The 27,761-nt window shown below is 41.9% G+C and overlaps 1 protein-coding gene across 1 annotated transcript in view; it reads right to left on the reverse strand.

Moving 5' to 3' along the window:
- LOC126278654 (proline-rich protein 36-like) overlaps positions 1–27,761 on the reverse strand; it is a 443,922-nt gene that overhangs the window by 248,705 nt on the left and 167,456 nt on the right. Inside the window, exon 7 of the mRNA XM_049978868.1 lies at positions 7,590–7,672. Coding sequence (XP_049834825.1) covers positions 7,590–7,672 — 83 coding nt within the window. The remainder of the gene's footprint in view (positions 1–7,589; positions 7,673–27,761) is intronic.

The raw sequence follows: 27,761 nt of genomic DNA on the forward strand, positions 1-27,761 counted from the left end.
TCACTGATGGCTCATCATAGTTGTTCACGGTGACTTTCTCCACTGACTATAAAAAACGTGCTATGTGAACTTGTCAACATGCACAACACAATCAGCTACTTATACATACAAGGACAAAATTTGGTTAATCAACAGTAAGTGCCTGAATCGGCGTACCAGACACGCGATTTCGATTGCAGAAACTTGTTCCGGCATTTACAGAACTGATAACAATGTTTGAGGCTCTCAGATATGAAAAAAAACATCAAATGGTATTGTTATGGTAATGTAGGTAAATCAGACTTATTTCGGCTAAAAATCCACGTTAAGCATAACTATAATATTCCTGTCTGCTGTCTCAAATTTTGCGAGGTGCAAGGAGAGTGGAATTTATTGGAAACGTGGCGTTACTCACATGACTGAAGGCACATAGCAACATTCAAGAAAATACGAAGGCCCACGCAAGGCGAACGACACGAACATGGCAGTCAAATTCCAACATTTGACTGTAGCACAAAGAACGAAAGTTCAAAAATAGTGCTCAGAAGACTGGCAAACAGCCTAGGTACAGGACAGCGACGCAGATATGCACAAGCAGCGATAGCACGTTAACAGTAGTATTCGAATCTTAATGTATCAGAAAATTTTTTGCTCCTAATTTGAGGCATAAAATAATCAGGGGTGCTACAACGAACATTTGTTCCCAGTAGGCATGGTGGATACACTGTGTGGCTCCTGTGGCGAAGAGGAAGGAGAGACAAATAAACCTCTGTTTGGTTTAAGAAACCAGAGATTTTGTTAAATCTCCTGTTAGTTTAAATTGTGATGTTTCCACTATCGATGGCCAGAACTGTAAAGGCGTACACAGTAATTTCAAATCTAATATTTTTATTGAAATGTATTGTGGTATTAATCAGTTGTGAAAAAAGCACGACAGATGAAACCAACTGGTTACTCCGCAACTACTGTAAACTTAAAGGTGTTCAGAGTTTGAACGAAACCAGTAATCATTGTAAAGAATAGTGCCACACTGAACAGCAGTAAAAAGTAAGACTAATAATTAGTTATCGTGGATTTACCTTCCGTTTACATCACGTCAAGTTTACATCAGTATAAAATAATGTATGTAATTCTGGAATTCACGCATGATGGAGAACATTTTATGTTACATGCAACCAGTAACCCCCCCGCCGCCATTCACCTCTGCCCCTCCCCCCATTCTTTAAAGAATCGAACTACCATGCATAAAACATAGATGAGTTAAATATAAGGGGCGTTCAAAAGAAAAGAGTCGGAGGCGTAATTACAGAAACCAGTACCTGTATGTTAGAAGTATTCACCCTGCCTGTTGAGACACTTGTCCCACTGTGACACAAGGCGATGAATGGTTGTCTCATAAAATTATCAGGGATGCGATGTTAAATATTTCCGCACGTACAGCTGGACTTCGTCGTCCGAGGTGAATCGTTTGTTCCTCAGGACCTTTTTAAGGGGACCAAAAATGACGTAATCAAAGGGAGAGAGGTACAGACTGTATGGAGGGTGGCCGAGAACCTCCCATTTGAATTTCTGCAGTGACTGCGTTGGCCGTATGAGGCTTTGCTTTGTCGTGGACCAGAATGATCCCACGGGTGAGATTGCGTGGTGGTTTTGATTTGATCACTTGTCGAAGGGTGATCAAGGTTTGCGAGTAACGCTGGGCATTCACTGTTATTCCGTAGTGCAGGAAGTGAATCAGAAGGGGGCCTCCTAGGTCAGAGAAGTATGTTAGCATAACCTTTCCTGCACTCGTGTGGATGGCGACGCCCAGCTGTACCTGCGGAACTGGATAACACCGCAGCCCCTGGAATTTTATGAGACATCCATTCACCTTCATGTGTCACAGTGGGACAAACGTCTCCACAGCTAGGGTCAATACTTCTAATTATGTCTCCGGATCGTTTCTTTTTGACTGCTCTTATATTTGCCTTTAAGCATTAGGAGAGAAAACATTTAGGGAAGATTCGGAATCATCCTGAAAGTTAGCTCGAACTCGCTGAGTGCTCTAATTATGAAGCAATGGGCACATATATTTTCCATAATTCGCGCCCCATTTTAAGCAGAAACTAGTTTTTTCCCGCACGTAAATGTTTATAACGTCATGTGTCAAATAACTACGTTAAGTGATATATGTATACACTGTCTGCAAAATATGTTGCGGGTAGGGTTAGTAGTAAAGAAGAAATAAATTAAAACGTCATGTCCTGTGCTGAAATTTCATTGCATCAACAGAAAAAGCGTGTTAAGCGAAAGACTTTTTCCCTGTCATTACTCTGCGGGGGTCTCAAGTAGAAAAAGTTTCGTGCAGGTTTGAAATTATGTGTAAAGTTTGTTACAAGTAGCTTAGTGCTCTCGATCTCAGATACTGGTTGAATAAAGTCTGGGTATTTACGCGCGCGGCTTCTGTAACGCTGCACCAACAGACACAGTTTCTAACTGTCTTAACATAGTAATATACCTCTTAATTAGTAGATTATGACAGCATTTTAAATTAGGTCAAAAATTACGCTAAATATTGGAAATAACATTTTTGTTGCTGGTGGGAGCCGATGGATAGCTAACTTGGAAGTGTTCTGGGTTCCGGGGGGGTTGGGGTTGTTTGGGGGAAGAGACCAAACAGCGAGGTCATCGGTCTCATCGGATTAGGGAAGGACGGGGAAGGAAGTCGGCCGTGTCCTTGCGAAGGAGTCATCCCGGCATTTGCCTGGAGCGATTTAGGGAAATCACAGAAAACCTAAATCAGGATGAGCGGACGCGGGATTGAACAGTCGTCCTCCCGAATGCGACCCCTGTGTGCTAACTACTGCGCCACCTCGCTCGGTGTTTGGGCTCCGGGATCACGGTTTAGTAATGTAGATGACGCTGTGTAAGTAGACTGAAACCTACATGTGAATAATTTTTGGTGTGATGTAATGTACAAAAATGGTTCAAGTGGCTCTGACAAGAGAAACCTCCCCATCGCATCCCCTTCAGATTTAGTTATAAGTTGGCACAATGGATAGGCCTTGAAAAACTGAACACAGATCAATCGAGAAAACAGGAAGAAGTTGTGTGGAATTATAAAAAAAATTAAGGAAAATATACAAACTGAGTAGTCCATGAGGAAGATAGGCAACATTAAGGAAAGTGTAAGCTCGGGAGCGCCATGGTCCCGTGGTTAGCGTGAGCAGCTGTGGAACGAGAGATCCTAGGTTCATCTCTTCCCTCGACTTAAAAGTTTAATTTTTTATTTTCAGACAATTAGCAAAGTTCAGGCACTCACACATAATCAACTTCGCTCTCCAAAATTCCCGGACATTTTCAGATTTGCTTGGACATATGCAGGATTTGACGGTCTACATACGGAAAAATTTTAAAACGTTAAAAACATATGTTTTGACAGAGCACATGGAAAACTGTGCGACTGTGAAACTGTTGCATTCATTTGTTGCAGTTTATGTGACAAACTCTTATGTTTTCATAACTTTTTTGGGAGTGATTATCACATCCACAAGAAAACCTAAATCGGGCAAGGTAGAAGAATCTTTTTACCCATTCGCCAAGTGTACAAGTTAAGTGGGTCGACAACATATTCCTGTCATGTGACGCACATACCGTTACCATTGTCGTATAGAATATATCAGACGTGTTTTCCTGTGGAGGAATCGGTTGACCTATGGCCTTGCGATCAAACGTTTTCGGTTCCCATTGGAGAGGCACGTCCTTTCGCCTACTAATCTCACGGTTTTGCGGTGCGGTCGCAAAGCACAGACACTAAACTTATTACAGTGAACAGAGACGTCAATGAACGAACGGACATATCATAACTTTGTGAAAATGAAATTTTCACTCGTGAGAAGACTTGAACCAAGGACCTCTCGTTCCGTAGCTGCTCACGCTAACCACGAGACAACGGCGCTCCTGAGCTCACATGGCCCTTAATGTTGCCTATCTTGGGCATGGACTACTCAGTTTGTATATTTTGCTTATTTTTTTCATAGTTCCAGTCAACTTCTTGTTTTCTCGATTGATCTGTGTTCAGTTTTTCAAGGCCTATCCACTGTGCCAACTTATAACTAAATCTGAGGGCGGTGGGATGGGGAGGTTCCCTTGTGAGCACTATGGGACTTAATTAACATATGAGGTCATCAGTCGCCTAGACTTATAACTTCTTAAACCTAACTAACCTAAGGACATCACACACATCCATGCCCGAGGCAGGATTCGAACATTAGTAAAGCCGGCCGTTGTGGCCGAGCGGCTCTAGGCTCTTCAGTCTGGAACCGCGCGATTGCTACGTTCGCAGGTTCGAACCCTGCCTCGGCCATGGATGTGTGTGATATCCTTATGTTAGTTAGGTTTAAGTAGTTCTAAGTTCTGATTACCTCAGATGTTAAGTCCCATAGTGCTCAGAGCCATTTGAACCATTTTTTGAACAATAGTAAACAGTCGGAGTGGTTATATGGACTCTATTTCTAATAAAATATTACATTGTTCTAGTACTAGATTGTTTGTAATAAATAACGATTGTACAGATAGTAGAGAATATACACTAACTGTTCGTTACCAAGGAAGGCACGTGTATAATCAGCTGCAGAAAATGTTGTGCGGAGAATATACTACATCGAAGGTCAGATTCCAGTTTTGCAGTCTTCGAATACGAGCAGGACTTCCCACAGCGCAGTGACATGACACAGGTTCTGAGCGACAACGTCTTTGTTGCAGTTGCTATTGCCGGCACTCGGGCAGGCGATAATTTTAGCCTGTCAGCGGAGGCTCACGGCTTCGGGTGAAAAGCGGCGCTGCGGTGAACAGCTCACCAGCCTGCTGCTGACCGTCGCGGCGGACAGGTTTCATTATTCCCTCGCCATTGCAGGTAAAGGTGAAGGGTACTTGCTGGGAAGGGGGGGGGGGGGGGGGGGGGGAGGATCGATGCGGCCCGCGGTGACCTTGGCGCAACGGTTCACACCTTGCGTGATCACCTGTTAGCCCCTTCCTATGTTAAGAGTTGTATGCGCGGTGCTTATCGGTGAAGTGTGCTATCGCGCAACTGCTGGTTCTGCAGCAACAGGGAATAATGAGAGCCGTGGAACTATGACTACCCCCCGTTATGGCCGAGCGGTTTTTAGCATCAGTAATACCAGCAAGGCTGAAGTGCAGTGCAGATTACTGTAATTACCGCTTGCTCACTTCACCTTCCTTATAGCGGTTTCCACACATCGCTCTTGTGGTCTTCAGTCCGAAGACTGCTTTGATGCAGCTACCTGCGACAATCTGTCGCGTGAAAATCTCTCCATCTCTGCAGAGCTACCGCAGCCTACGTCCATTTGAATCTGCTTACAGGATAGATTCCTTGACGATTCAGGATGAGTCCAATGAATCGATCTCTCCTTTCAGCGAAGTTATACCATAAATATCTTTCTTTCGCCATTTCGATTCAGTACCTTTTCATTAGCTATTCGATCTACCCACCTAATCTTCAGTATTGTTCTGCAGCATCACATTTCTAAAAGTTTTATTACTGTAACGCTACGAAAAATCTCGTCGTTGTTTTCTGTTAACTTATTGGCTCTCTCTAAGGACGTTTTCGCTTAGCATCTTGCCAGTACTAGCGTTACGTCATATTTGTTCACTTAATTCAGCCGGCTCTTTTAAAACATATTACTTTATTCCAGTTAAGTTGTCACATCTACACTCCAGCGCTGCCCCAACGGTAAGGACGCCCTTACCACTTGCAATGCTTCCGCCACATTCCGACACACGAAGAAGTCCGTCCAAAATAACAAAGATTTCTACAACTATCCCACATTCTGGCATTCTAAAACTATTGTCTATGGCTAAATGCCGCTCTTCTTTGGCAAATATAACAATTTTACACTCCTGGAAATTGAAATAAGAACATCGTGAATTCATTGTCCCAGGAAGGGGAAAACTTTATTGACACATTCCTGGGGTCAGATACATCACATGATCACACTGACAGAACCACAGGCACATAGACACAGGCAACACAGCATGCACAATGTCGGCACTAGTACAGTGTATATCCAACTTTCGCAGCAATGCAGGCTACTATTCTCCCATGGAGACGATCGTAGAGATGCTGGATGTAGTCCTGTGGAACGGCTTGCCATGCCATTTCCACCTGGCGCCTCAGTTGGACCAGCGTTCGTGCTGGACGTGCAGACCGCGTGAGACGACGCTTCATCCAGTCCCAAACATGCTCAATGGGGGACAGATCCGGAGATCTTGCTGGCCAGGGTAGTTGACTTACACCTTCTAGAGCACGTTGGGTGGCACGGGATACATGCGGACGTGCATTGTCCTGTTGGAACAGCAAGTTCCCTTGCCGGTCTAGGAATGGTAGAACGATGGGTTCGATGACGGTTTGGATGTACCGCGCACTATTCAGTGTCCCCTCGACGATCACCAGAGGTGTACGGCCAGTGTAGGAGATCGCTCCCCACACCATAATGCCGGGTGTTGGCCCTGTGTGCCTCGGTCGTACGCAGTCCTGATTGTGGCGCTCACCTGCACGGCGCCAAACACGCATACGACCATCATTGGCACCAAGGCAGAAGCGACTCTCATCGCTGAAGACGACACGTCTCCATTCGTCCCTCCATTCACGCCTGTCGCGACACCACTGGAGGCGGGCTGCACGATGTTGGGGCGTGAGCGGAAGACGGCCTAACGGTGTGCGGGACCGTAGCCCAGCTTCATGGAGACGGTTGCGAATGGTCCTCGCCGATACCCCAGGAGCAACAGTGTCCCTAATTTTCTGGGAAGTGGCGGTGCGGTCCCCTACGGCACTGCATAGGATCCTGCGGTCTTGGCGTGCATGCGTGCGTCGCTGCGGTCCGGTCCCAGGTCGATGGGCACGTGCACCTTCCGCCGACCACTGGCGACAACATCGATGTACTGTGGAGACCTCACGCCCCACGTGTTGAGCAATTCGGCGGTACGTCCACCCGGCCTCCCGCATGACCACTATACGCCCTCGCTCAAAGTCCGTCAACTGCACATACGGTTCACGTCCACGCTGTCGCAGCATGCTACCAGTGTTAAAGACTGCGATGGAGCTCCGTATGCCACGGCAAACTGGCTGTCACTGACGGCGGCGGTGCACAAATGCTGCGCAGCTAGCGCCATTCGACGGCCAACACCGCGGTTCCTGGTGTGTCCGCTGTGCCGTGCGTGTGATCATTGCTTGTAGAGCCCTCTCGCAGTGTCCGGAGCAAGTATGGTGGGTCTGACATACCGGTGTCAATGTGTTCTTTTTTCCATTTCCAGGAGTGTATTTTAATTCTTGTAAGACATATGGTGCATGGATGCACTACGTAAGCATACTGATTTCCTGCGAAAATAGCAAACATGTGAAAATAGTATCTTTGCATTATTTCAAAGAGTCTCTATGATGTCGTCTACCATTGGCCATCGATATTATTTAATGTTATATTACCTTATTGTCTGAATGGTTTATCGTCAATTTTCACTTTTGTATAAGGCTACACACATTACAGACACCTGCTGAAAAGGCTTCCTAGCACATAATACCTTGTGATAATCTGGGAAAACGAGACGGTACTCACTCTTTACTGGCAACAGGTGGAACGGACGTGATGGCAGGAGAACGGTGTCGCCTCCTCGTGGGCCGGGACAGCGCTCCTTGCTCCTGAAGCACACAGAATACGTATCTGTAAGGGAAACTGGTTGTCGAATATCTTATGTTCAACTTGCGACTCAAAAGCAACAGTGTCATTCTTCGTATTAAAACTGGAATTTCCTGCAAGAAGGTATCACTACAAACTAATTTAGTTAATCTGTCTGATTTCGTTCTAGAAAGAACTGCTAATGATATTTTCACGGATATTAATAAATGGTTTAAAGCCAACTCACTGCCATTAAACTTCGAAAAGACTCACTATGTGTAATTCAGTACTTGTAAGAGGATTCCACCCAGCATATGCATAAAGTATGAAGAGCAGATAGAAGAGGTTGTCAGTCTTAAATTCCTGGGATTACAACTTGATAATAAATTCAGTTGGGACGAGCGCACCACAGAACTGCAGAAACGCCTTAACAAATCTGTGAAATCTGTGTTTGCAATTCGAGTGTTAGCTGACATAGGCGACAAAAAATGAAAAAAATGCATACTTAGCCTACTTTCGTTCCATAATGTCGTATGGTCTAATATTTTGGGGTAACTCTTCAAGCCAAACAAAAGTTTTCGGAGTCCAAAAGCGTGTAATATGTCTTATTTGTTGAGTAAATTCACGGACGTCCTGTAGAAACCTCTTCAAAGAACTGGGTATACTAACTACTGCCTCTCAGTATATTTACTCCTTGATGAAATTTGTCCTAAATAATATATCTCTTTTCCCAACAAACCGCTCAGTTCATACATACAATACCAGGAACAAAAATGATCTGCACAAGGACTTAAAAGCACTTACTTTAGTTCAAAAAGGGGTCCACTACTCAGGAACACTCATCTTCAATAATTTGCCAGAAATGATAAAAAAATTAGTTACAAATAAAGATCAGTTTAAAAGAAGCCTGAAAGACTTACTGGTGGCCAACTCCTTCTACTCCATTGACGAATTTTTTAATAGAAACAAATGATGTATTGTTTATATTCATACTATTAGTATTGTTATTTCAGCTTAAAAAAAGACATGTTCCACATCCACGAGGATCTCCTTAGCACGGATCTATGGAACGAAAAACTAATCTAATCTAATCAGTAAAGAATCTTGCTTCTCCTCCAGGCTATCCTCATCTAATTACAAGTTCTTCCATTAACAGAATAGGGAAGATACTGGCAACACTGAGATCGTATATACGGGGTGTCCACCTGACTCTGCCACGTCATATATATTATCGAAGCGACAGAATATGTGGAAAATGCAAAACGACCAGAGATGTACCTATGCCAGGCCAGGAATACACAATCCAGAAATGTAAACAAACATAACTTTCAACACAAAGTTACTTTTTTTTAAAATGGCACTCGTACATTTCTTCTACGGAAATGTAAACTAACTGTACAATTAGTCACGGCAGACTTGTTTTCACTGCTCTAAATCTTACACTTTCTGAAACACATAGACTGTGAACGACGCCAGTGGCGTTACAGTTTCTGCCGTAATGCATAGAGCGAGGGTTGCCCATAGCAGGTTTCAGGACAGTGCAGGCAACCCGCATTACGGCACTACAGCATAAAGTGTGGCATCGTTTCCATTATTTAAAATCTACATATTTCAGAATTTAAAAGGTTCAGAGCAGTAAAACCAAGCCTACCAGTACTAATTGTACCTCTTGTTTTCATTTCATTGAAAAAAAAAAAGTAAAACTTACTTCTGCCATTTAAAGAACCGTGACTTTGTGGTGAAAGTTATGTTTGTTTACAATTATGGATTACGTATTACTTCACACTATGTGAACCACTGACATGGGTACATTCGTGACCAATTAAATTTTTCATATTTTGTTTCATTTCGGAAAAATATGACGTGGCGAAGTTAGGTGGAACACCCTGTATATTCCGTCAGTAGAAAACGCTTCGAGACTGTATTCATAAAGAACAGAGAAACTCTTAAGATGGTGGTTCCAACATTTCAGGTGTTTCACACAGTCTTCCCCGTTTGAATAAAACGGGCAGAACGTTCATATAACCGTGTAAAACTGTCAAAAAGTCCTTTGGGACGTTGCTCAACTCTCGCGTTACGTGGACTGGAATGTCGATTATGTCGTCAAAGCGTTTATCCTTCATGTAAATTTTTGTACTTCGTCGTTTAGTCATAAGTTCCTATTGATAACGCCAAGTCCCATCACGCTTGATCATGTTTTCCAAAAAATAGTTGTCTGCATTTTGCACTTCAATGAAGTCGCGGCAGAGGTCCACGCATCATCGTTTTCGTTCGTGAGTCAACGTTTGCGGGACGAGCTTTTCACATAGATTTCTCTTCTTCAAAACATTCTGGAGAACATCTTCAAGACTATTTTTGAGACGATGCTTCATTACGATTGATGACGCACGTCCTTTACTTAACACTGCCTGCTCGCAGCTGATTGGTCGAATGCACGCCTGTTGTTCACAGTTGTTAGTTCAAGTTGCAACCGTAGTAACTGTGATAACATCGCTAATACGCCATGAGTAAAATCAGACTCCAGTATTTTTTAACGGGCAGTGTATGTTTCAAATGGTTCAAATGGCTCTAACCACTATGGAACTTCACATCTGAGGTCATCAGTCCCCTAGACTTAGAACTACTTAAACCAAACTAACCTAAGGACACCCCACACATCAATGCCCGAGGCAGGATTCGAACCTGCGACAGTAGCAACAGTGCGATTCCGGACTGAAGCGCCTAGAACCACTCGGCCACAGCGGCCGGTAGTGTATGTTTGGATGTTAGTCAAATGTAGATATGATGCCAATGAGGGAGATGATGTAGCGGTTAAGATAATAGTTCCCACATGCGATGACAGCGGTTCAAATCCCGTTCGACCAACCACATTTAGTTTTTTTGTGATTTCCCTAAATGTAGGATGGCAACTGCCGGTATGGTACGAATGAGTATGAAGCGACAGGTATCTTTCCCAAATCCAAGGCTGCTCTGTATGCAAAGGCATCATTGTTGAGCGTACAGTAAACCCTAATCATTCCTCTCTTTTTTGTTCTAGGGTAAGGTGAGAGTTTCTTGGGCTGGCACAAACAAAGATGGCATTGATGTCAACGTGTCTCTATTTTTAATATTCCATATATGTTGGCAATACTGGATCTAAAGTGACAACTTGGTATGCGGAATTGTATGTGTTAACCATCTTGCGTGTGTTTAGGTCAGATGGACAAACTGGAATACCGTGCAAGAATAAAACTTTTTACGTTGGATGGTTTACCGCCTTCTGAAATTCATCCAAAATTCTGCAGTGTAGAGGCAGTCGGCTCCATCATTTCACAAATACGAAATGGGTATCTGAATTAAAAGGTGACTATTGTTGTTATTCGTCATGAAGATAATTCACGTGAATGCTGTCGAAATACTGTAGGACAAAGTGTAAAAGGTGCACAATATGGTACTGCATCGGAGGTAATTGCAGGTGTGTCAAATAACTGATAGGAAAACCACATTAAAAGAACCAGTATTTGTTAGACACTGATCTACATCCATACTGAGCAAATCAGCGTGTAATACATGGCAGCTGATGCTTTCCATAGTACTACGTGTTATGGTTCCTTCTGTTTCTAAACTTGTTTGGGAGCCGGAGAGGATGGTTCCTTAAATGGCTCTGTGCCTCTGTAAGCAGTCTAGTTAGTCTTCCCACCACTACGGGATCGTCACGTAGGGGGCTGTGGTGTAGTCCTGAATCCGAATCCCTCTCATTGCAGCTTCTGGAAGTAAGTACGCTTTTACGGGACAGGTGGAGTCTATGCTGTAGCGTCTGCCACTTCAGGTTTTTCGGCATCTCTATGAAGCTCTCCCAAGGAAAAAAATTTGCGTTGCCCGTCAATATCAATGTTAGTTCTATTTAGTATGGGCCCGAGATACTCGAGCAGTATTCAAGGATGGGTCGAACTGGTGTTTTCTAACTAGTCTCATAAATCTTTCCAATAAAGGCAAGGCTAACACTTGCTTCACGGAAGATTGTTCCTATGCAGACATTCCATGTCATTTTCTATATGTCGACTGTTACCATTTATAAGTCGTTAATATTGTAGTCAAAGGATATTAAGTTTCTCAGTTTTGTGAAGTGCATAATTTTATGTTTGTGAATATTTAAAATAAGCAGTTTGTTTGTGCAACACATTGGCACCTCATCAAGATCAGCTTAGATATTTATGCAACTTTTTCAGATCGTTTAGGTAACTGCAACATCTGCAAAAAATCTGAGGTTAGTATTAATATTATCTGCAAGGGTATCAATATACAACGTGAATAACAGGAGTTCCAACACATGTTGATGAGACACTCCTGAAGTTACTTCTATATTCGTCGATGATCCTCCATCCAATATAACATCTGCGTTTTCTCTACCACAGAATCCTGAAATCAGTCATAATTTAGTTTAATATCCCGTATGATCGTGTTCTGATTAATAACCATTGGTGTGGTGCTGAGTAAAATGCTTTTCATAAAACAAATGCTGCCTTTAACTCATGCGTCAAAAATGAATGGATTTTCTGGAATTCCTCTGCATTGGTTTGAAAATAATTGTATACAGTAACTGACAAAAACTCCCAACCCCCTTTTGGGTCAACTGAATAGAAAAGGAACATGTGAGAAGAGGCCTGTATTTTACCTGAAGAAAAATAAAATATCTCCTATATGTCTATATGTATTTTATTTTTTGAATTTTATTTACACATCGAGTTCCGCAGGACCAAATTGAAGAGCAAATCTCCAAGGTCATGGAACGTGTCAGTACATGATATTGCAGCATAAAAGTAATAACAGATAAAAATAAATGTTTATGAACCCGAAAAAAGTCTTTCCATAAGTTTAAGTAAACGCAATCAACAATACAATAAGAATCAGCTTAATTTTTCAAGGGATATCTCGACAGGATAGAAGGAGTGATCCATGAGCATACTCTTCAGTTTCGATTTGAAAGCACGTTGATTACTTCTATGATTTTTGAAATCGAGTGGTAGCTTATTTAAAATAGATGGAGCAGTATACTGCACACCTTTTCGCACAAGAATTAAGGAAGTCCGATTCAAATGCAAGTTTGATTTCTGCCGAGTATTAACCAAGTGAAACCTGCTTATTCTTAGGAATAAGCTAATATTGTTAACAAGAAATGACAGTAAGGAATACATATATTGAGGGGCCAAGGTCAAAATACCCAGACTTGTGAACAGGGGTCGACAAGAGGTTCGTCAACTTAACACCTCTTATTGCCCGAACCGCCCGTTTCTGAGCCAAAAATATCTTTTTGGAAAGGGGAGAGTTACCCCAAAATATAATATAATACGACATAAGCAAATGAAAATAAGCAAAGCAGACTAATTTTCGTGACGAAAAATCACTCTCTTCTGATACCGTTCAAATGGTAAAAATGACAGCATTAAGGCTTTGAACAAGATCATGAACGTGGGCTTCTCAGGGCTGCTTACTATTTATCTGAACACCTAGAAATTTGAATTGCCCGTTCTGTGAAATTAAAACCTCAGGTTTTGTTGAATTGTGTGTTAGAAACTGTAAAATCTGAGCCTTACTGTGATTTAGGATTAGTTTATTTTCTACAAGCCATGAACTTAGGTCATGTACTGCACTATTTGAAACCGAGCCACTGTTGCATACAACATCTTTACTACCAAGCTAGTGTCATCAGCAAAGAGAAATATTTTAGAGTTACCCGTAATACTAAAGGACATATCATTTATATATATATTTCGGCAATGGGAAATCTGAGGCATTCGAGGAACTTATTGTTGAAGCATGTACCATATTCACCAAATTCGGAGCCATTTTGTTACGTCTACTCCTACTTATTTAGAAATTTGTTAAAGAAAAACGTTTTGACTTCAATGCAGAAGCCATTGCAGCTAAGAAAATCAGCGAAAGCATTAACTCTCTAAAACTGTGCCATGATAGACCACTCTTCAATGTAGGTATTTGGATGGATATCAATTACTATAGAGCCTATCGCCTAATAAATTCCTTTTTAAAAATTTTGGTAAAAGAAATGTACTTAAGAATAGGTTAGACTGTATAGAATTACGAAATTCTGAAACAATTTGTACTCCACAAAGGTCTGTCCAATGAACGTGCCAACTAAGAATTCATCGATCCTTACAGTTTACAGATGACAAATTTACACCTATGAGGTTTCTGTGATCTGTTTAAGATATTCGGCTGTGTAAATCACTTTACATTGAAGATACTGAAATTCTTGGACATTCACGGTGTTGTGTTTAAAAGGTTCACTTCACATTCAACCGCTATGAAACAAAGGTTTATGTTAGAAGCTCATACAGTTGACATCTCCTTCTGAGACGGCACAAACCACAACTGGTGTTTCTCAGGGTCTGACATTGGGTCACTCCTGATCTTCTTACATATAAAAGAACTTGCATCTCACTCAGATAAAGCAGCAGCAATGCTTTCTGCTACTGTTTGACAATGTTGAATATTGGGACAGCCCCTCCTCTTACACAACTAAAACTGATGTGTTGTTGTATGTTGATGAAGCAAGTATTATAATGAATCACAGCAGAAGTAGAACAAGAGAAGGAACAATAAATAAAATATTAAAAAAAATTATTGTCTCCCGATAAATGGTCCATCATTAAACTTCGAAAAAACACCATTCAATTCTATACGAAGCAGATCAACAAATAACTTTCATTTTATTTGGGCAACCACTACCATTGTGACGTGTGCCATTTTCTTCGTTATTCGCGTGGATCCCTCTTGTCACTAAGTTGTGTTTTGTAGAGCTGCTTTAGACGTCGAGTTTGTAAAGGCTACTTTAAGAAAAGAAGTTGGTGAAATCCTCGATGGGTCTTCCTCTCGTTTATGATGCGATGCGTCTGTGCATCATACAGCCAGTTCTCCTCAATTATGAGTGTTCCCCTTCACAAGGGGATATTAACTACTATTTCTCAAGATGAGATCTTCCTATGAGATTTATAATTTATTATACCTTTAATACAATATTATTTCGAAACCATTAGAAAGTAAATCTTTATTATAATTTAAAGAAACGTCTAAGGTAATACATACATCAAGTATGTCCTGAGCATTGGTTTAAGTAAAATCAACTTTTCCTTGCCAAATACCTGCAAGTTCTCGCTGACGCATCACTTCTCCTCATCGGATTACAGTATTTCTAAGCATGGATACTTCTCCGACAACTGTTATTGCAATGAATACTAATGCAAAATTCCTGGAACGCACTGCATTCACTATTGGGACCTTAGGCATAAAAAGCATCCCTCATTCCAAACACCGGCTTTTAAGGAGATGCGGCCTTCCTTCTTTGAAATGGTAACCTGTCTCTGGAGGTGGACCTGCTGATAGTCCAGTACATAACGTTGAAAGAGGCAATGGGGAAATGGAATTCGCTACAAGACGTATAAAGTTTTATTCTTCAGTGTGAAAGTCTGTAACAGGTTCTCGGTTGATAGCATGTTTGAAACTGAGTCCCCCACCCCAACCAAAAAAAAGTAAAGATTGATTTCTTCAGACCAAATAAGCAGGTTACCAATGTAGAGGAAAGAACAGTGGTATTTTCTAAAGCAGCTATTTGTTAATGGTTCAACTAATTTTTTTAAATAATGTTTTGCTTTAAAATTTTCGCATATTGGTACTATATTTTCTGAATATGCAAAGTAAAGTGTGCCTTACTGGAGGCTGAAGTTCCTTGCGTTGTATGTGAATAACGTATGTAAAATACTATGTAAATTGTTTATCACTTTAAATAATTTTCTGATGGCATTTCGTATTTAAAATATTTGTGAGTATAAACTATTTGTGTTGATGTAAATTTGATGACTGTAAGAAATGGTCACTCTTAGGAACACTGTAAGAAGCAGTTGTTATGTAAAAGCCAATATGGTGTTGTTTGAAACGAAAGTGGCTCTGGGGAGTGCAAAAGGTGGCAAGGGCGATTTGGCGCGCTACCTAGAGCAAGCGCGGGAAGTGAGTCAGTGTCTGTAGGCAGCAGTGATTGAGGCAACACCCTTGTGTTGGGCCAATGATTCCCTTGGAAGAAATGGCGGCCCAGACCAGTACTTTTTGAGGATGCAGGGACGATGGGACTGCAACATGGGGCTTTTCAATTCCCCATATGCGCCAGTTCTGTTTATTGACGAAGCCGTCCAGGTAAAAATAAGCTTCGTCAGTAAACCAAATGCTGCCCACATGCATATCGCCATCATCAATCCTGTGCACTATATCGTGCAGCAATGGTAGCGGTGCTGAGGGGTTGCCACGTTTGAATTTTGTATGGATAGAGGTGTAAACTCTGGCGCATGAGACGATACGTGGACGTTGGCGTCATTTGGACCGCAGCTGCAACACGGCGAACGGAAACCCGAGGCCGCTGTTGGATCACCTGCTGCACTAGCTGCACGTTGCCCTCTGTGGGTGCCGTACGCGGTCGCCCTACCTTTCCACCACGTTCATCTGACACGTTCCCAGTCCGTTGAAATTTTTCAAACAGATTCTTTATTGTATCGCTTTCCGGTCCTTTGGTTACATTAAACCTCCGCTGCAAACTTCGTCTTGTTGCACCAACACTGTGTTCTAGGCGGTGGAATTCCAACACCAGAAAAATCCTCTGTTCTAAGGAATAAACCATGTAGTCCACAGCACACTTGCACGTTGTGAACAGCACACGCTTACAGCAGAAAGACGACGTACAGAATGGCGCACCCACAGACTGCGTTGTCTTCTATATCTTACACATCACTTGCAGCGCCATCTGTTATTGAAAATTGTAACTACTGTAATTTCGAAAGTTTGTCCGCCTGAAAATGTACTGTTGTCCCAAGCATATTGCATCAAACGGTGTATTTCTATCGCTGCTCGTTTAGTTTTTATTGCCGTTTCAAATATACCGGTCATTTTGGAAACACCCTGTAGCTGTAGGTATATTTAGCGAACGTTATCCATCCATTCTGAAGACTGTGATTGCGTTAGGAATCGTCCCAGGGGCGAACAGCTAAACAATTTGCGCAGTCATCTGACTGGAAACGCGTGGCTACCGCAAAAAAATAAAAAAAATAAAAAAAATAAAAAAAATTACAGCACCAAATTCAGAACCAGTGCGTGTTTGACGAAGAGGTAGCATTCCTCTATGGTCCTGGGATCGCCGATTAACCGTAAGTTTTGAAAAAAATATATAGTTTTGTTACCCCAAACTTTAAACGCCGCTGCCTCGAAACAACATGTACAGCGAGCGAAGCGGTCTAGAGCCTCAACAGTGACAGGTTAAATGATTCATTAGATTAAAAAAAAATGAAAGATAATTGAAGTTAGGGGGCCTTAGACAGAGACTTTGTTTATATTCTTATTTTATACGTATTTTTAAACATATGAACTTAGAAAAACAGCTCAAGAAATTGACGTATTTTTCAAATGGTTGCCATTTTTTCACCAGGTATTTCTCAAAATCCCATCGTGATTGCCCCACAAAATCATTCTTGTTTAAGAGTTCCCTATTTTTATGAGTTTCAGGAATAGCTGCAAGTCTACACAGCACCGCGAGGCGCACGCTTTTACAAGGGCCGCATTTATTAATTTGTCACGAGAGAACAAATTGTTTTTCATACAAGGATGTTTGTATAATAGAGCGGTAAAAACCCAATTTTGCTAAACACAATCCTTGTATAAAAAAATTCTACGCTTCACCCATTTTTTGTGCCTCTCGACCAAAACCTCCCCTTAGTGGTGTTCCTTGAATCGCAGTTGGTGGGTTGTGCTGCCAACAAATGAAAGTTTACGAGTCAGACGAAAGGCGCCGTTCTATTTTCCATACTTTCATTATTTACGCTGACGGTCTCCAGTCAGTAATAGTACGTGGCAGTCAATTTCTTTTTTATTTTTTTTCACTCGTCACTCTTTTGACTGGTTTGACGCGCTCGCCTCTCCCGTGCCAATCTCTTCATCTCACAGCCGCCCTTGCAGTCAACGGCGTCAGTTATTTTCTGGATGTATTCCAGTCTCCATCTTCCCCTACTGTTTTTACCCTTTACAACTGCCTTTACCACCATCGACCATATTCCCTATTCTCTTAACACACATGCTATAACCATGTCTGTGCTATTTGTCCGTGGTTTTCCTATGTTCCTTTCTTCGATTACTCTGCAGAGGGCCTTATCATTTCTTACCGCATAAGTCCACCTTCTTTTCAGTCTCCTTCTCTAGCACCACATCTCAAACGCTTCGATTATCTTATTTTCCGATTTTCTCACTGACCATTATTTACTACCATACGATGCCGGGCCTCAAACATACATTCTCACAAAATTCACCCTCAAATTAAGGGCTATGTTTGATACAAGTATACTTCCAACGACCAAGAATGCCCTCTTCGGTGTATGGTTTAAACAGTTGGGGCGGCAGACTGTTAGATCTTTTTAGTGCGAGCACTTCATTCTTGGTGTTCCATTATATTGCTACCTCTTGGTTCTTGCGTATTTTGCATATTACTCATTGTCCCCCATGAGTTAGTGCTATTTGACTCAGAATTTCGAACTTATTGCAGTATTTTACAGTTTCTAGATTGACAAATCCTATGCATCTACACTCCTGGAAATTGAAATAAGAACACCGTGAATTCATTGTCCCAGGAAGGGGAAACTTTATTGACACATTCCTGGGGTTAGATACATCACATGATCACACTGACAGAACCACAGGCACATAGACACAGGCTACACAGCATGCACAATGTCGGCACTAGTACAGTGTATATCCACCTTTCGCAGCAATGCAGGCTACTATTCTCCCATGGAGACGATCGTAGAGATGCTGGATGTAGTCCTGTGGAACGGCTTGCCATGCCATTTCCACCTGGCGCCTCAGTTGGACCAGCGTTCGTGCTGGACGTGCAGACCGCGTGAGACGACGCTTCATCCAGTCCCAAACATGCTCAATGGGGGACAGATCCGGAGATCTTGTTGGCCAGGATAGTTGACTTACACCTTGTAGAGCACGTTAGGTGGCACGGGATACATGCGGACGTGCATTGTCCTGTTGGAACAGCAAGTTCCCTTGTCGGTCTAGGAATGGTAGAACGATGGGTTCGATGACGGTTTGGATGTACCGTGCACTATTCAGTGTCCCCTCGACGATCACCAGAGGTGTACGGCCAGTGTAGGAGATCGCTCCCCACACCACGATGCCGGGTGTTGGCCCTGTGTGCCTCGGTCGTATGCTATCCTGATTGTGGCGCTCACCTGCACGGCGCCAAACACGCATACGACCATCATTGGCACCAAGGCAGAAGCGACTCTCATTGCTGAAGACGACACGTCTCCATTCGTCCCTCCATTCACGCCTGTCGCGACACCACTGGAGGCGGGCTGCACGATGTTGGGGCGTGAGCGGAAGACGGCCTAACGGTGTGCGGGACCGTAGCCCAGCTTCATGGAGACGGTTGCGAATGCTCCTCGCCGGTACCCCAGGAGCAACAGTGTCCCTAATTTGCTGGGAAGTGGCGGTGCGGTCCCCTATGGCACTGCGTAGGATCCTACGGTCTTGGCGTGCATCCGTGCGTCGCTGCGGTCCGGTCCCAGGTCGACGGGCACGTGCACCTTCCGCCGACCACTGGCGACAACATCGATGTACTGTGGAGACCTCACGCCCCACGTGTTGAGCAATTCGGCGGTACGTCCACCCGGCCTCCCGCATGACCACTATACGCCCTCGCTCAAAGTCCGTCAACTGCACATACGATTCACGTCCACGCTGTCGCGGCATGCTACCAGTGTTTAAGACTGCGATGGAGCTCCGTATGCCACGGCAAACTGGCTGTCACTGACGGCGGCGGTGCACAAATGCTGCGCAGCTAGCGCCATTCGACGGCCAACACCGCGGTTCCTGGTGTGTCCGCTGTGCCGTGCGTGTGATCATTGCTTGTAGAGCCCTCTCGCAGTGTCCGGAGCAAGTATGGTTTGTCTGACAAACCGGTGTCAATGTGTTCTTTTTTCCATTTCCAGGAGTGTATCTTGATTATTAAGCCAAATATCAGAATTGCCTCACTCGTGCCTTTATGCTGCAAATTTCTTTCTGTGGGCAGCTTTTGCTTACTTATTTCGTGGATCACCTGAAATATTTGCCTACAATTTCTTCACAGTTATCTTCCTTGTACATATGTCTGTTCAAGTTCTGTGATTGCCCATTTTAGAGATGTCGATTGCTCTTCAGCTGAACTGCCTGTTGTGGCATTCATTATCGCAATAGATACAGCCTTTGAGAGCTGCAAACGCAGCTCATTGTTCCGCAGTATCCCACTTGTTTTCACACTTATTCGTCCGATCGATTACTCATCATTACTAAATTGAGATCTGAGTCTGTGTCTGCTCATTTACTGTAAAACTCAACTAGTCTTTCTCCTCTCCCATTAATACTAGAAAGCACATATTCTTCCGTAACGCTTTTTTCTATTTCTTCTCTTATTATCGCGTACCAACAACCCACAATGATTAGATTATCAACTCCCTTTAGATACTGAACTACTCTTTTAATATTCCCATAATCTTTCTCTGCTTCTTCGTCTTCTGCTTGTGATATCGGCATATATATAGACTATTATTTTTGGGGTTAGTCTGCTATCGAATCTGATGAGAACAATTCTATTACTTACCTGTTCACTGTTCCTTTCTATTCATAATGAATCCTACTACCGTTACGTTATTTTCTGATGCTGTTGCTACAACCGTCTTACTAGAAATCTCTATTTTATTTTCATTTCCCTTCACTCACCATACTTTGTCTAGTTGGAGCCATTGTCTCTACCTTTTCAAATTTTCTAGTTTCCCTCCCACGTCCAAACCTCTGAAAACCACGGTACGACTCGTAAAATGATACACTTGCGTCAGTTATTAAATCTTTTTCCCGCTGTCACTTCCCCGCTCACAGATCCCTCCCAGACATCCGAATGTGGGACAAAACCTGAATCATTTGACAACGGAGAGTACGTCAAGACACTTTTTCAGTTACAAGCCTCATGTCTCTTGGTACATATTGTGTTTAATGCGGTGGTCTTCATTGCCTTCTGCACGCTCATGCCTTTGATCGTTGGTGATTCTTCCGCCTTTAGGGGCAGTTTTCCACCACAAGCGCAAGAGAACCTCTGTCAGCCCCCCGCCCTCTTTGACAGGGCCTTTGGCGGAAAGAGACAGACGTCTTATACCGAAAGCCTTCTGCCACTATTGCCGATGATTTTTCATTCAAAATTCAAGCACTGGGTGTTGTCGAACTTGGGAGACAGGAGGATCTGTCTGGTAAAGACGGTATCCAGCTCCAACGAACCGTAAAATACGCAGCACAGCTAATGATAATGAAGAGAAAGGTCGTGATATTGAAATTTTAAGCTCTGTTTCCGTTTCTTCAGAAAATACTAATGAATTAATGGCAGTTCACTTTGTTGCAAGAAGACAATTTTTGTTTTGCTTAAACCCAAAACAGGTTTCACCTTAGTTGTGGCATCTTTAGTGCGCTTTACTTATTGTTTGTGAAATCTATGCACACAAACTTTATGTATTTTAGGAATGTGTTGATATCATTTTTCGTTGTTGTTTAGATTACATATGTACTCTACCTTCTTTTAAAATTAGAATATGTGTCCTATGTGTGTCAATACAAATCAGCCACAAGTCTAAATTAATACAGCCCATTACCCTCACCACTGGAATACCTGGCCAACGTCTGTATTGTATGTCTTCGGGCAAAATAGTGACATATGGCCCTTTTTGATGCTTACCTGTGCTGTGCAGACCTTTCTTGTGCTGTATAGATTTTTTTTTGGCTGGAAAATGCAATTTTGTTTTATGTTTAAAATGATCTGTGGACATCGTTAAAATTTCCTGAGGTTCAGTCTGGCAAACTATTTCATGTGGTTTGCTATTTATAGACCGTGTTGCGGATTTTTATCTGTGTTTGCTTACGTTCTCTCCTGCTCATTGGTTAATTCTGGATATTACTATTTCGCTCTGCCTTAAACTCACCTTTCACTCCACGTTTATATTTCAGATATGTCCTACAACCGTTTGTTTCACTGTTTTGTTTTCTATCAGCAGCCGGGAAGTTTGAATTTATTTTATTCCAGTGTGCTTTCATTTTGAGCGTGTGTGTGTGTGTGTGTGTGTGTGTGTGTGTGTGTGTGTGTGTGTGTGTCTGTGTGTGCGTGCGCGGGCTTACTGTACGTGCGAGTTTTATTATGCGTTCTTTGATAGTTGGCTTAGAGTATTGTAAATGTTGTGCTGAGATTACTGCTTGATAATTGACGAATTTATTGCCATTTGCCATATGTGATAGCTTTTTGGATTTGGTGATGTTCTACCATTGTTAATAGCTGGTACAGATGATAATCGTATTTTAAGATCTGAAGGTTTGTTTCCGCGCCTTTAGAGTGGTGGTTCTCTCCAGTGAGCTGGTCTGCAAATATGGAGTGTGTGCTGTCGGTTTCCAATGCTCTTAAAAGTTCAGAGTATCTTGTTCTCAAATTCCTACCTGTATGCCTCACATAAACTGAATCACAATCTTTGCTTGTTAGCTGGAATATCCTTGCCTTCCTGAATTTATCTATAGTAATTTTGTATTATTTGTTGTGTATGCTCAGGTGTTTTTCACATTTTCTGTAATGTACCATTTGTTCTGAATACCACATGTATTACTTCTTTTCTCTTAATGTTTAATATTCTGTGGATTATTTTGTTGTCAAATATCTGTAAATGTCATTTTCCCCCGTTGCTTGTGGTTATTTCATCTTCTGTACTATGTGTTATCTCTGCTGTGTGATCATTACTGGTGTGCTATGCTATAATATTCTTGTGTGTGTTGTGTGTCAGTTATGTTCTTATTTTTTGGTTCAATTTGTCTTCTGTGTTTACCTTATTATCTTTTTCTGTTGTGCTCTGGCCGATTATGATTAGTTAATGTTTGTGGCCAGGTCACTGATATTTTCTAAGCTCCCGTTGTTTGCATATGTGTAATGTTTCTATGGAAATGTATGTCTGTGTCCGGCTTCATGATGCCCTGGTGCAGTTCTGAATGTTCATAATAGAAAACCAAATAAGAAGGCTGAAAGAAGATCCTACCCATACTCAGTAGTTTATCAAAAATTCACAAGGCTGATTTGCCAATCAGACCAGTAATAAATCTGAGAACTGCACCAGGTTACCATATAGCCTGACACATGCAAGCTTTCCTACAAAGTCACTACACACACACACACACACACACACACACACACACACACACACACACACAAAACAGAAGCTCTGAAAACATCGATGACCTAATCCAGAAAACCAAAGGTGTTAATATACCTGTCACAGTGACGCTACTCTCACTGAACATAAAATTCATGTGTACCCACATTCCACCTGAAAAAACCGTCAAAATAATTGAAGGGTAGATTAGATAGTGAAACATCAGGAACACAAGCACAAGGAGTCTCAACCATTTTGCAAGCAATCATAAGGCAAAATTGTTTCAAGTTTGTGGATGAATTCTACATGCAACAGGGACACCCCATGGCATCCCCCAGAAGTAGCTTAGAAGCCAATACCTTCCTTAAAGATATTTAAAATAAAATCTTCGAAGAACCTAAGCAGTAAAAAGCATACTGGTACCTCTATGTTGATGATATTTTTTCCTGGTAGATGAAACATGAGACCAGATACCCCATTTACACAGACAGAACATTACTGCCAACAAGACATCCATTTCACACTTGAAACTGAAATAGACAAAAAATATAATTCTTAGACATTACAACAGGAAACAAAAACCACTAACCCAGTTCTCAATATATAAAAAAACCACAGAAACAGTACAATAATGTACAACAGATCTAACCATCCTACAGCTTACAAATAACTCAGCATCAGATATCTCCTACACATATTGAACAGAATTCCATTGGATAAATATAGCTACACATCAGACATGGGCAAACCCATGCACCTGCCTTGGGCAATTCCATATCGACCACATAGCAATCTGCTGGACAAACGCTAAAGAGATCATGAACCAAAGGTCAGGAAGAACACAAGAATAGAATCGGATCACTATCTTACAGAATTTGAGTGCTTTGGATTCCAAACAGGGACAGACTGCCACAGACGAATAGAAGAACAGAAAACATAAAGGTAGACAGAGACAAAATAAGACACAATCGATCCAGATATGAGGAAGGAATTGAGTTATTCAATGAATGGGGCGACAAGAAGCGAAATATGGTGAAACAGGCTGAACTATGGGGAAAGGAAGAAAAGAAATGGAAGCACTGGTGGTGGAACAAGGAATATGAGGAAGCGGTAGAGACTCGCAGGAAAGCCTGGAGAGACTGGAGCATCAAGAAGGACCCGGAAAAATGGGAAGTTTTCTTAAGAGCAAGAAAGGAAGCGGCCGGAACAATAAGATGGACCAGAAGACAGAAGATGAAGCAAGAACTGGACGAGATTGAGACCAACTTCAGAAAAAACAACAGCAGCCACTTTTTCGGGAAATTTAAAAAGAGTCTGATTGGATACAAGGGTAGAGAACTGTTTATAAGAGATAAGAAAGGGGAGCTGGCTGTTAGTGCGATGGAGAACAGTCGGATTTTTGCAGAGCACTTTCACGACCTGCTGAAATGTGAACCACCTGAAGAAGAGCTGGAACTGGGGACTGACACAGAAGAGAGAGATTCGCGCCCTCCAACCAGGGAGGACGTCGCACATGCCATTAGCGATCCAAAGAATAATAAAGCAACTGGAGAAGATCGTATAGCAGCCGAGATGATAAAGTGGGGAGGCAACAAAGCAATAGACAACATGACCAACATAATTCACCAAATCTGGAGAACAAAGAAGTTGCCAGAAGGATGGAAGAATGCAATTGTAGTACCAATACATAAGAAGGGGAACAAGAGAGATGCAAACAACTACAGAGGAATATAGATACTACAGGTAGGATACGAGGTGCTTTCAAAATTATTGCTCAAGAGAGTAGAACAACAGGTAGAAAGTACAGTTCACGACAACCAAGCGGGATTCAGGAAGGGAAGAGGTGGTATAGAACAAATATTTATCCTGAAGCAACTGATAGCACATAGGGCCTTAAAAAACAAAAAGACAAAATAACCTTTGTGGACTTCACAAAAGCATACGACTCCATCGACAGACAGACTCTTGTTAGAATCCTGAAGAGCAGAGGACGTGATGGAACTACACAAGAACTCACAAAAGAAGTTCTGACAGACTCAAAAGCAAGGGTGAGATTCAGAGGAGCACTGCCAGAAGAGTTTGAGATCAAGACTGGTGTTAAACAGGGAGATGGATTGACACCATTGTTGTTCAATATGGCACTGGACGAAGTGATCAGGCAGTGGAGAGCAATAAACGAGGAAATGGGAATACCAAAGACCCATGTGGGGGACAAAAAGGACAACAGGGCTGAAGTGGACTGCCTAGCCTTTGCAGACGACATAGCAATAGTAAGTGAGACGAAAGAAGACACAAAGCCACAACTCGACAACTTAAGGAAGGTAGCCAGGAAGATGGGACTGAGGATCGCCTATAACAAGACAAAGACATTAAATACCACTACAGACTGGGAAACACCGGAAAGCACAGTGCAGGTGGTGGACAAATTTAAATACCTGGGGGAATTTATACCAGGAAGGAACAGGAGCTAGGAGGGAATAACAGACAGGATAAAGAAGATGAGGTCAGCCTTCTGCATGACGAGAGAGATATACAATAAAAAGAATATATCCACAGAGGCAAAGATAAGCCACTACAAGGCAACGGCGAGGAATGCAGTATTATATGCTGCAGAGACGATGACACTAGGAAGAAATGGGGCAAAACAACTAGAGAAAGAAGAGAGAAAAATACTGAGAAAAATACTAGGTCCCAAAAGAGGTGGATGCGAAGATCTAGAGAAGAATTGCACGTGAACAATATCCAGGGAAATCAGACTCAAAAGGGCAAGGTATGCTGGACATGTAGTTAGGATAAGTATGGACAGAATGTCGAAGAAAGTGTGAGAAACAACAGGGAGGACAAGGGGAAAGACAGGAACCAAGTGGGTTGTTGAACTTCGGAAGGACTGGTTGGAATTGGGGAACAAGGTCGAAGTAAAGGAAAATTGGAGGAACAAATATACACCGACCAATATGCCGGAGATCAATGACAGAGAAGAATACAGGAAAAGATTAGAGTGTCACCAGTGGAGCCGATAGGAGAAACGGACACTGAAGATCTTGGAGGAAGAGCAGGAGAGAAGAAGAAAAGGATGAAGAGGTTCTGTGAGAAGAAGAGGAGAATGCAGTCCACGAATGGGCTACCCGTGGTCCTACAGAGGCCGTAACGCAAAAGGAAGAAGAATAAGCTACACATAAGAACTAAAGATAATCAGATAGATTTAACTGTAAGTGGTTACAAACTAAACACAGTGAAAAAGTGGAACCAAAAGCTAAAACCACAGTTGACACAAAACACACACAACAATATTACATCATAACACATCAGTAATGATCATATAGCAGAGAACACATAAAGTGTACAATATGAAGAAACCACAAACAACAAAAACTATGGCACACATTGACATTTTCCAACAAAATACTCCACAGAACAGGAGACATTATGAGAAAAGAAGGAATAAATGTGACATGCAGGACAAACAATACACTACAGATAAGATAAGAAATACCCAGCAAAACCATAGACAAATTCAGCAAAGTGGGGAAATTGCAGATAACCTGAAAAGATTGCGATTTAGTATACGTCAGACAGATACATAGAAATTTCAGAATGAAATGCTCCAATGATTTAACAGAATTGATAATTAAGAACACATACTCCACATTTATAGAGCAACTCTTGAAAACAACCACAACCCTAGTGACACACAATTTCAGGTCTTAATAGAACGTGGTACCGTCTGTAACACTTATGAACAGTACAAGAAAATTGCCACATCCAAAAAGCTATCATACTGGCCAATATTTTCATCAATGGTTAACCATTATTCTGCCACAGAACATTACTCAACCCTCTGAGCCAATTACCAACAAAGTGAAAACTCATTGCAACTAATTCAAACTTCACAGTTGCTGAGGGGAAACAATACAGTGAAACAAAAAATCGTCAAAAGCAAATCTGAAACGTAAATGTACAGTAAAAAATGTGTTTAGTGCAGTAAAAAGTGTGTTTAAGCCACAGCAACATATTAACATCCACAACTAACTCATGAGCACCACAAAATATGAGTAGACACTGTTAAAAATCCGCAACAGACTCTATAAATAGAAAACCACGCCAAACAGTTCGCCAAACCAAACCTCACGAAAGTTTTCCGATGGCCACATATCATTTTAAATATAAAAACAGCAGCAATAACTGCATATTTAACTACCTATAACGGTTCTTGATAGTTCAGCTACAGCAATGTTAAGCGTCAAAAAGGGGCATATGTCAACGTTTTGCAGGAGTATGTTTAGTTAACGGTAATAAACTAAACAAAAATACTGCAACACATTCCTGTGTTGCAGTTGACTTGTTCTATTAATTTAGATCTTTGGCTGATTTCTGTTGGCAGCACAGGGCATACATTATATAAAAACAGGTAATATACATACATCAACTAGACGACAACAATATCTTATGTCACCATATTCCTAAAATAGTAAGACATGTATTTATGCGTTTCAGAAACAACAATAGAAAAAACGCGATGCTGTAACTGTGATGAAACATGTTTTGGGATTAAACAAAACATCAGTTATGTTCTTGAAGAAGGCAGTTCTTTAATTCACTATTAAGAAAATAAAGAGTTCAAGTAATGCTATCATAGTATGTGACATAGAAAGGTATGAAGAATTAGATGAGTCTGAAGTTCTCAGAGTCAACAACTTGACTGTGGAAAGCATTGAGAGCAAATCATTAAACGATAAATGCAGAAAAAACTGAAGGAAATATTTAAAGCCAGAAAATCCGATGTAAGTTAAATAATGTAGAGATGAAAATAACATGCGATTACTGTTGGGAGAAACAAACTCCTGATGGTTAGTCTACATCAGCTGAAAAC

Source organism: Schistocerca gregaria, chromosome 6 (genome assembly GCF_023897955.1).
Source record: "Schistocerca gregaria isolate iqSchGreg1 chromosome 6, iqSchGreg1.2, whole genome shotgun sequence".
Classification (NCBI taxonomy): Eukaryota; Metazoa; Arthropoda; class Insecta; order Orthoptera; family Acrididae; genus Schistocerca; species Schistocerca gregaria.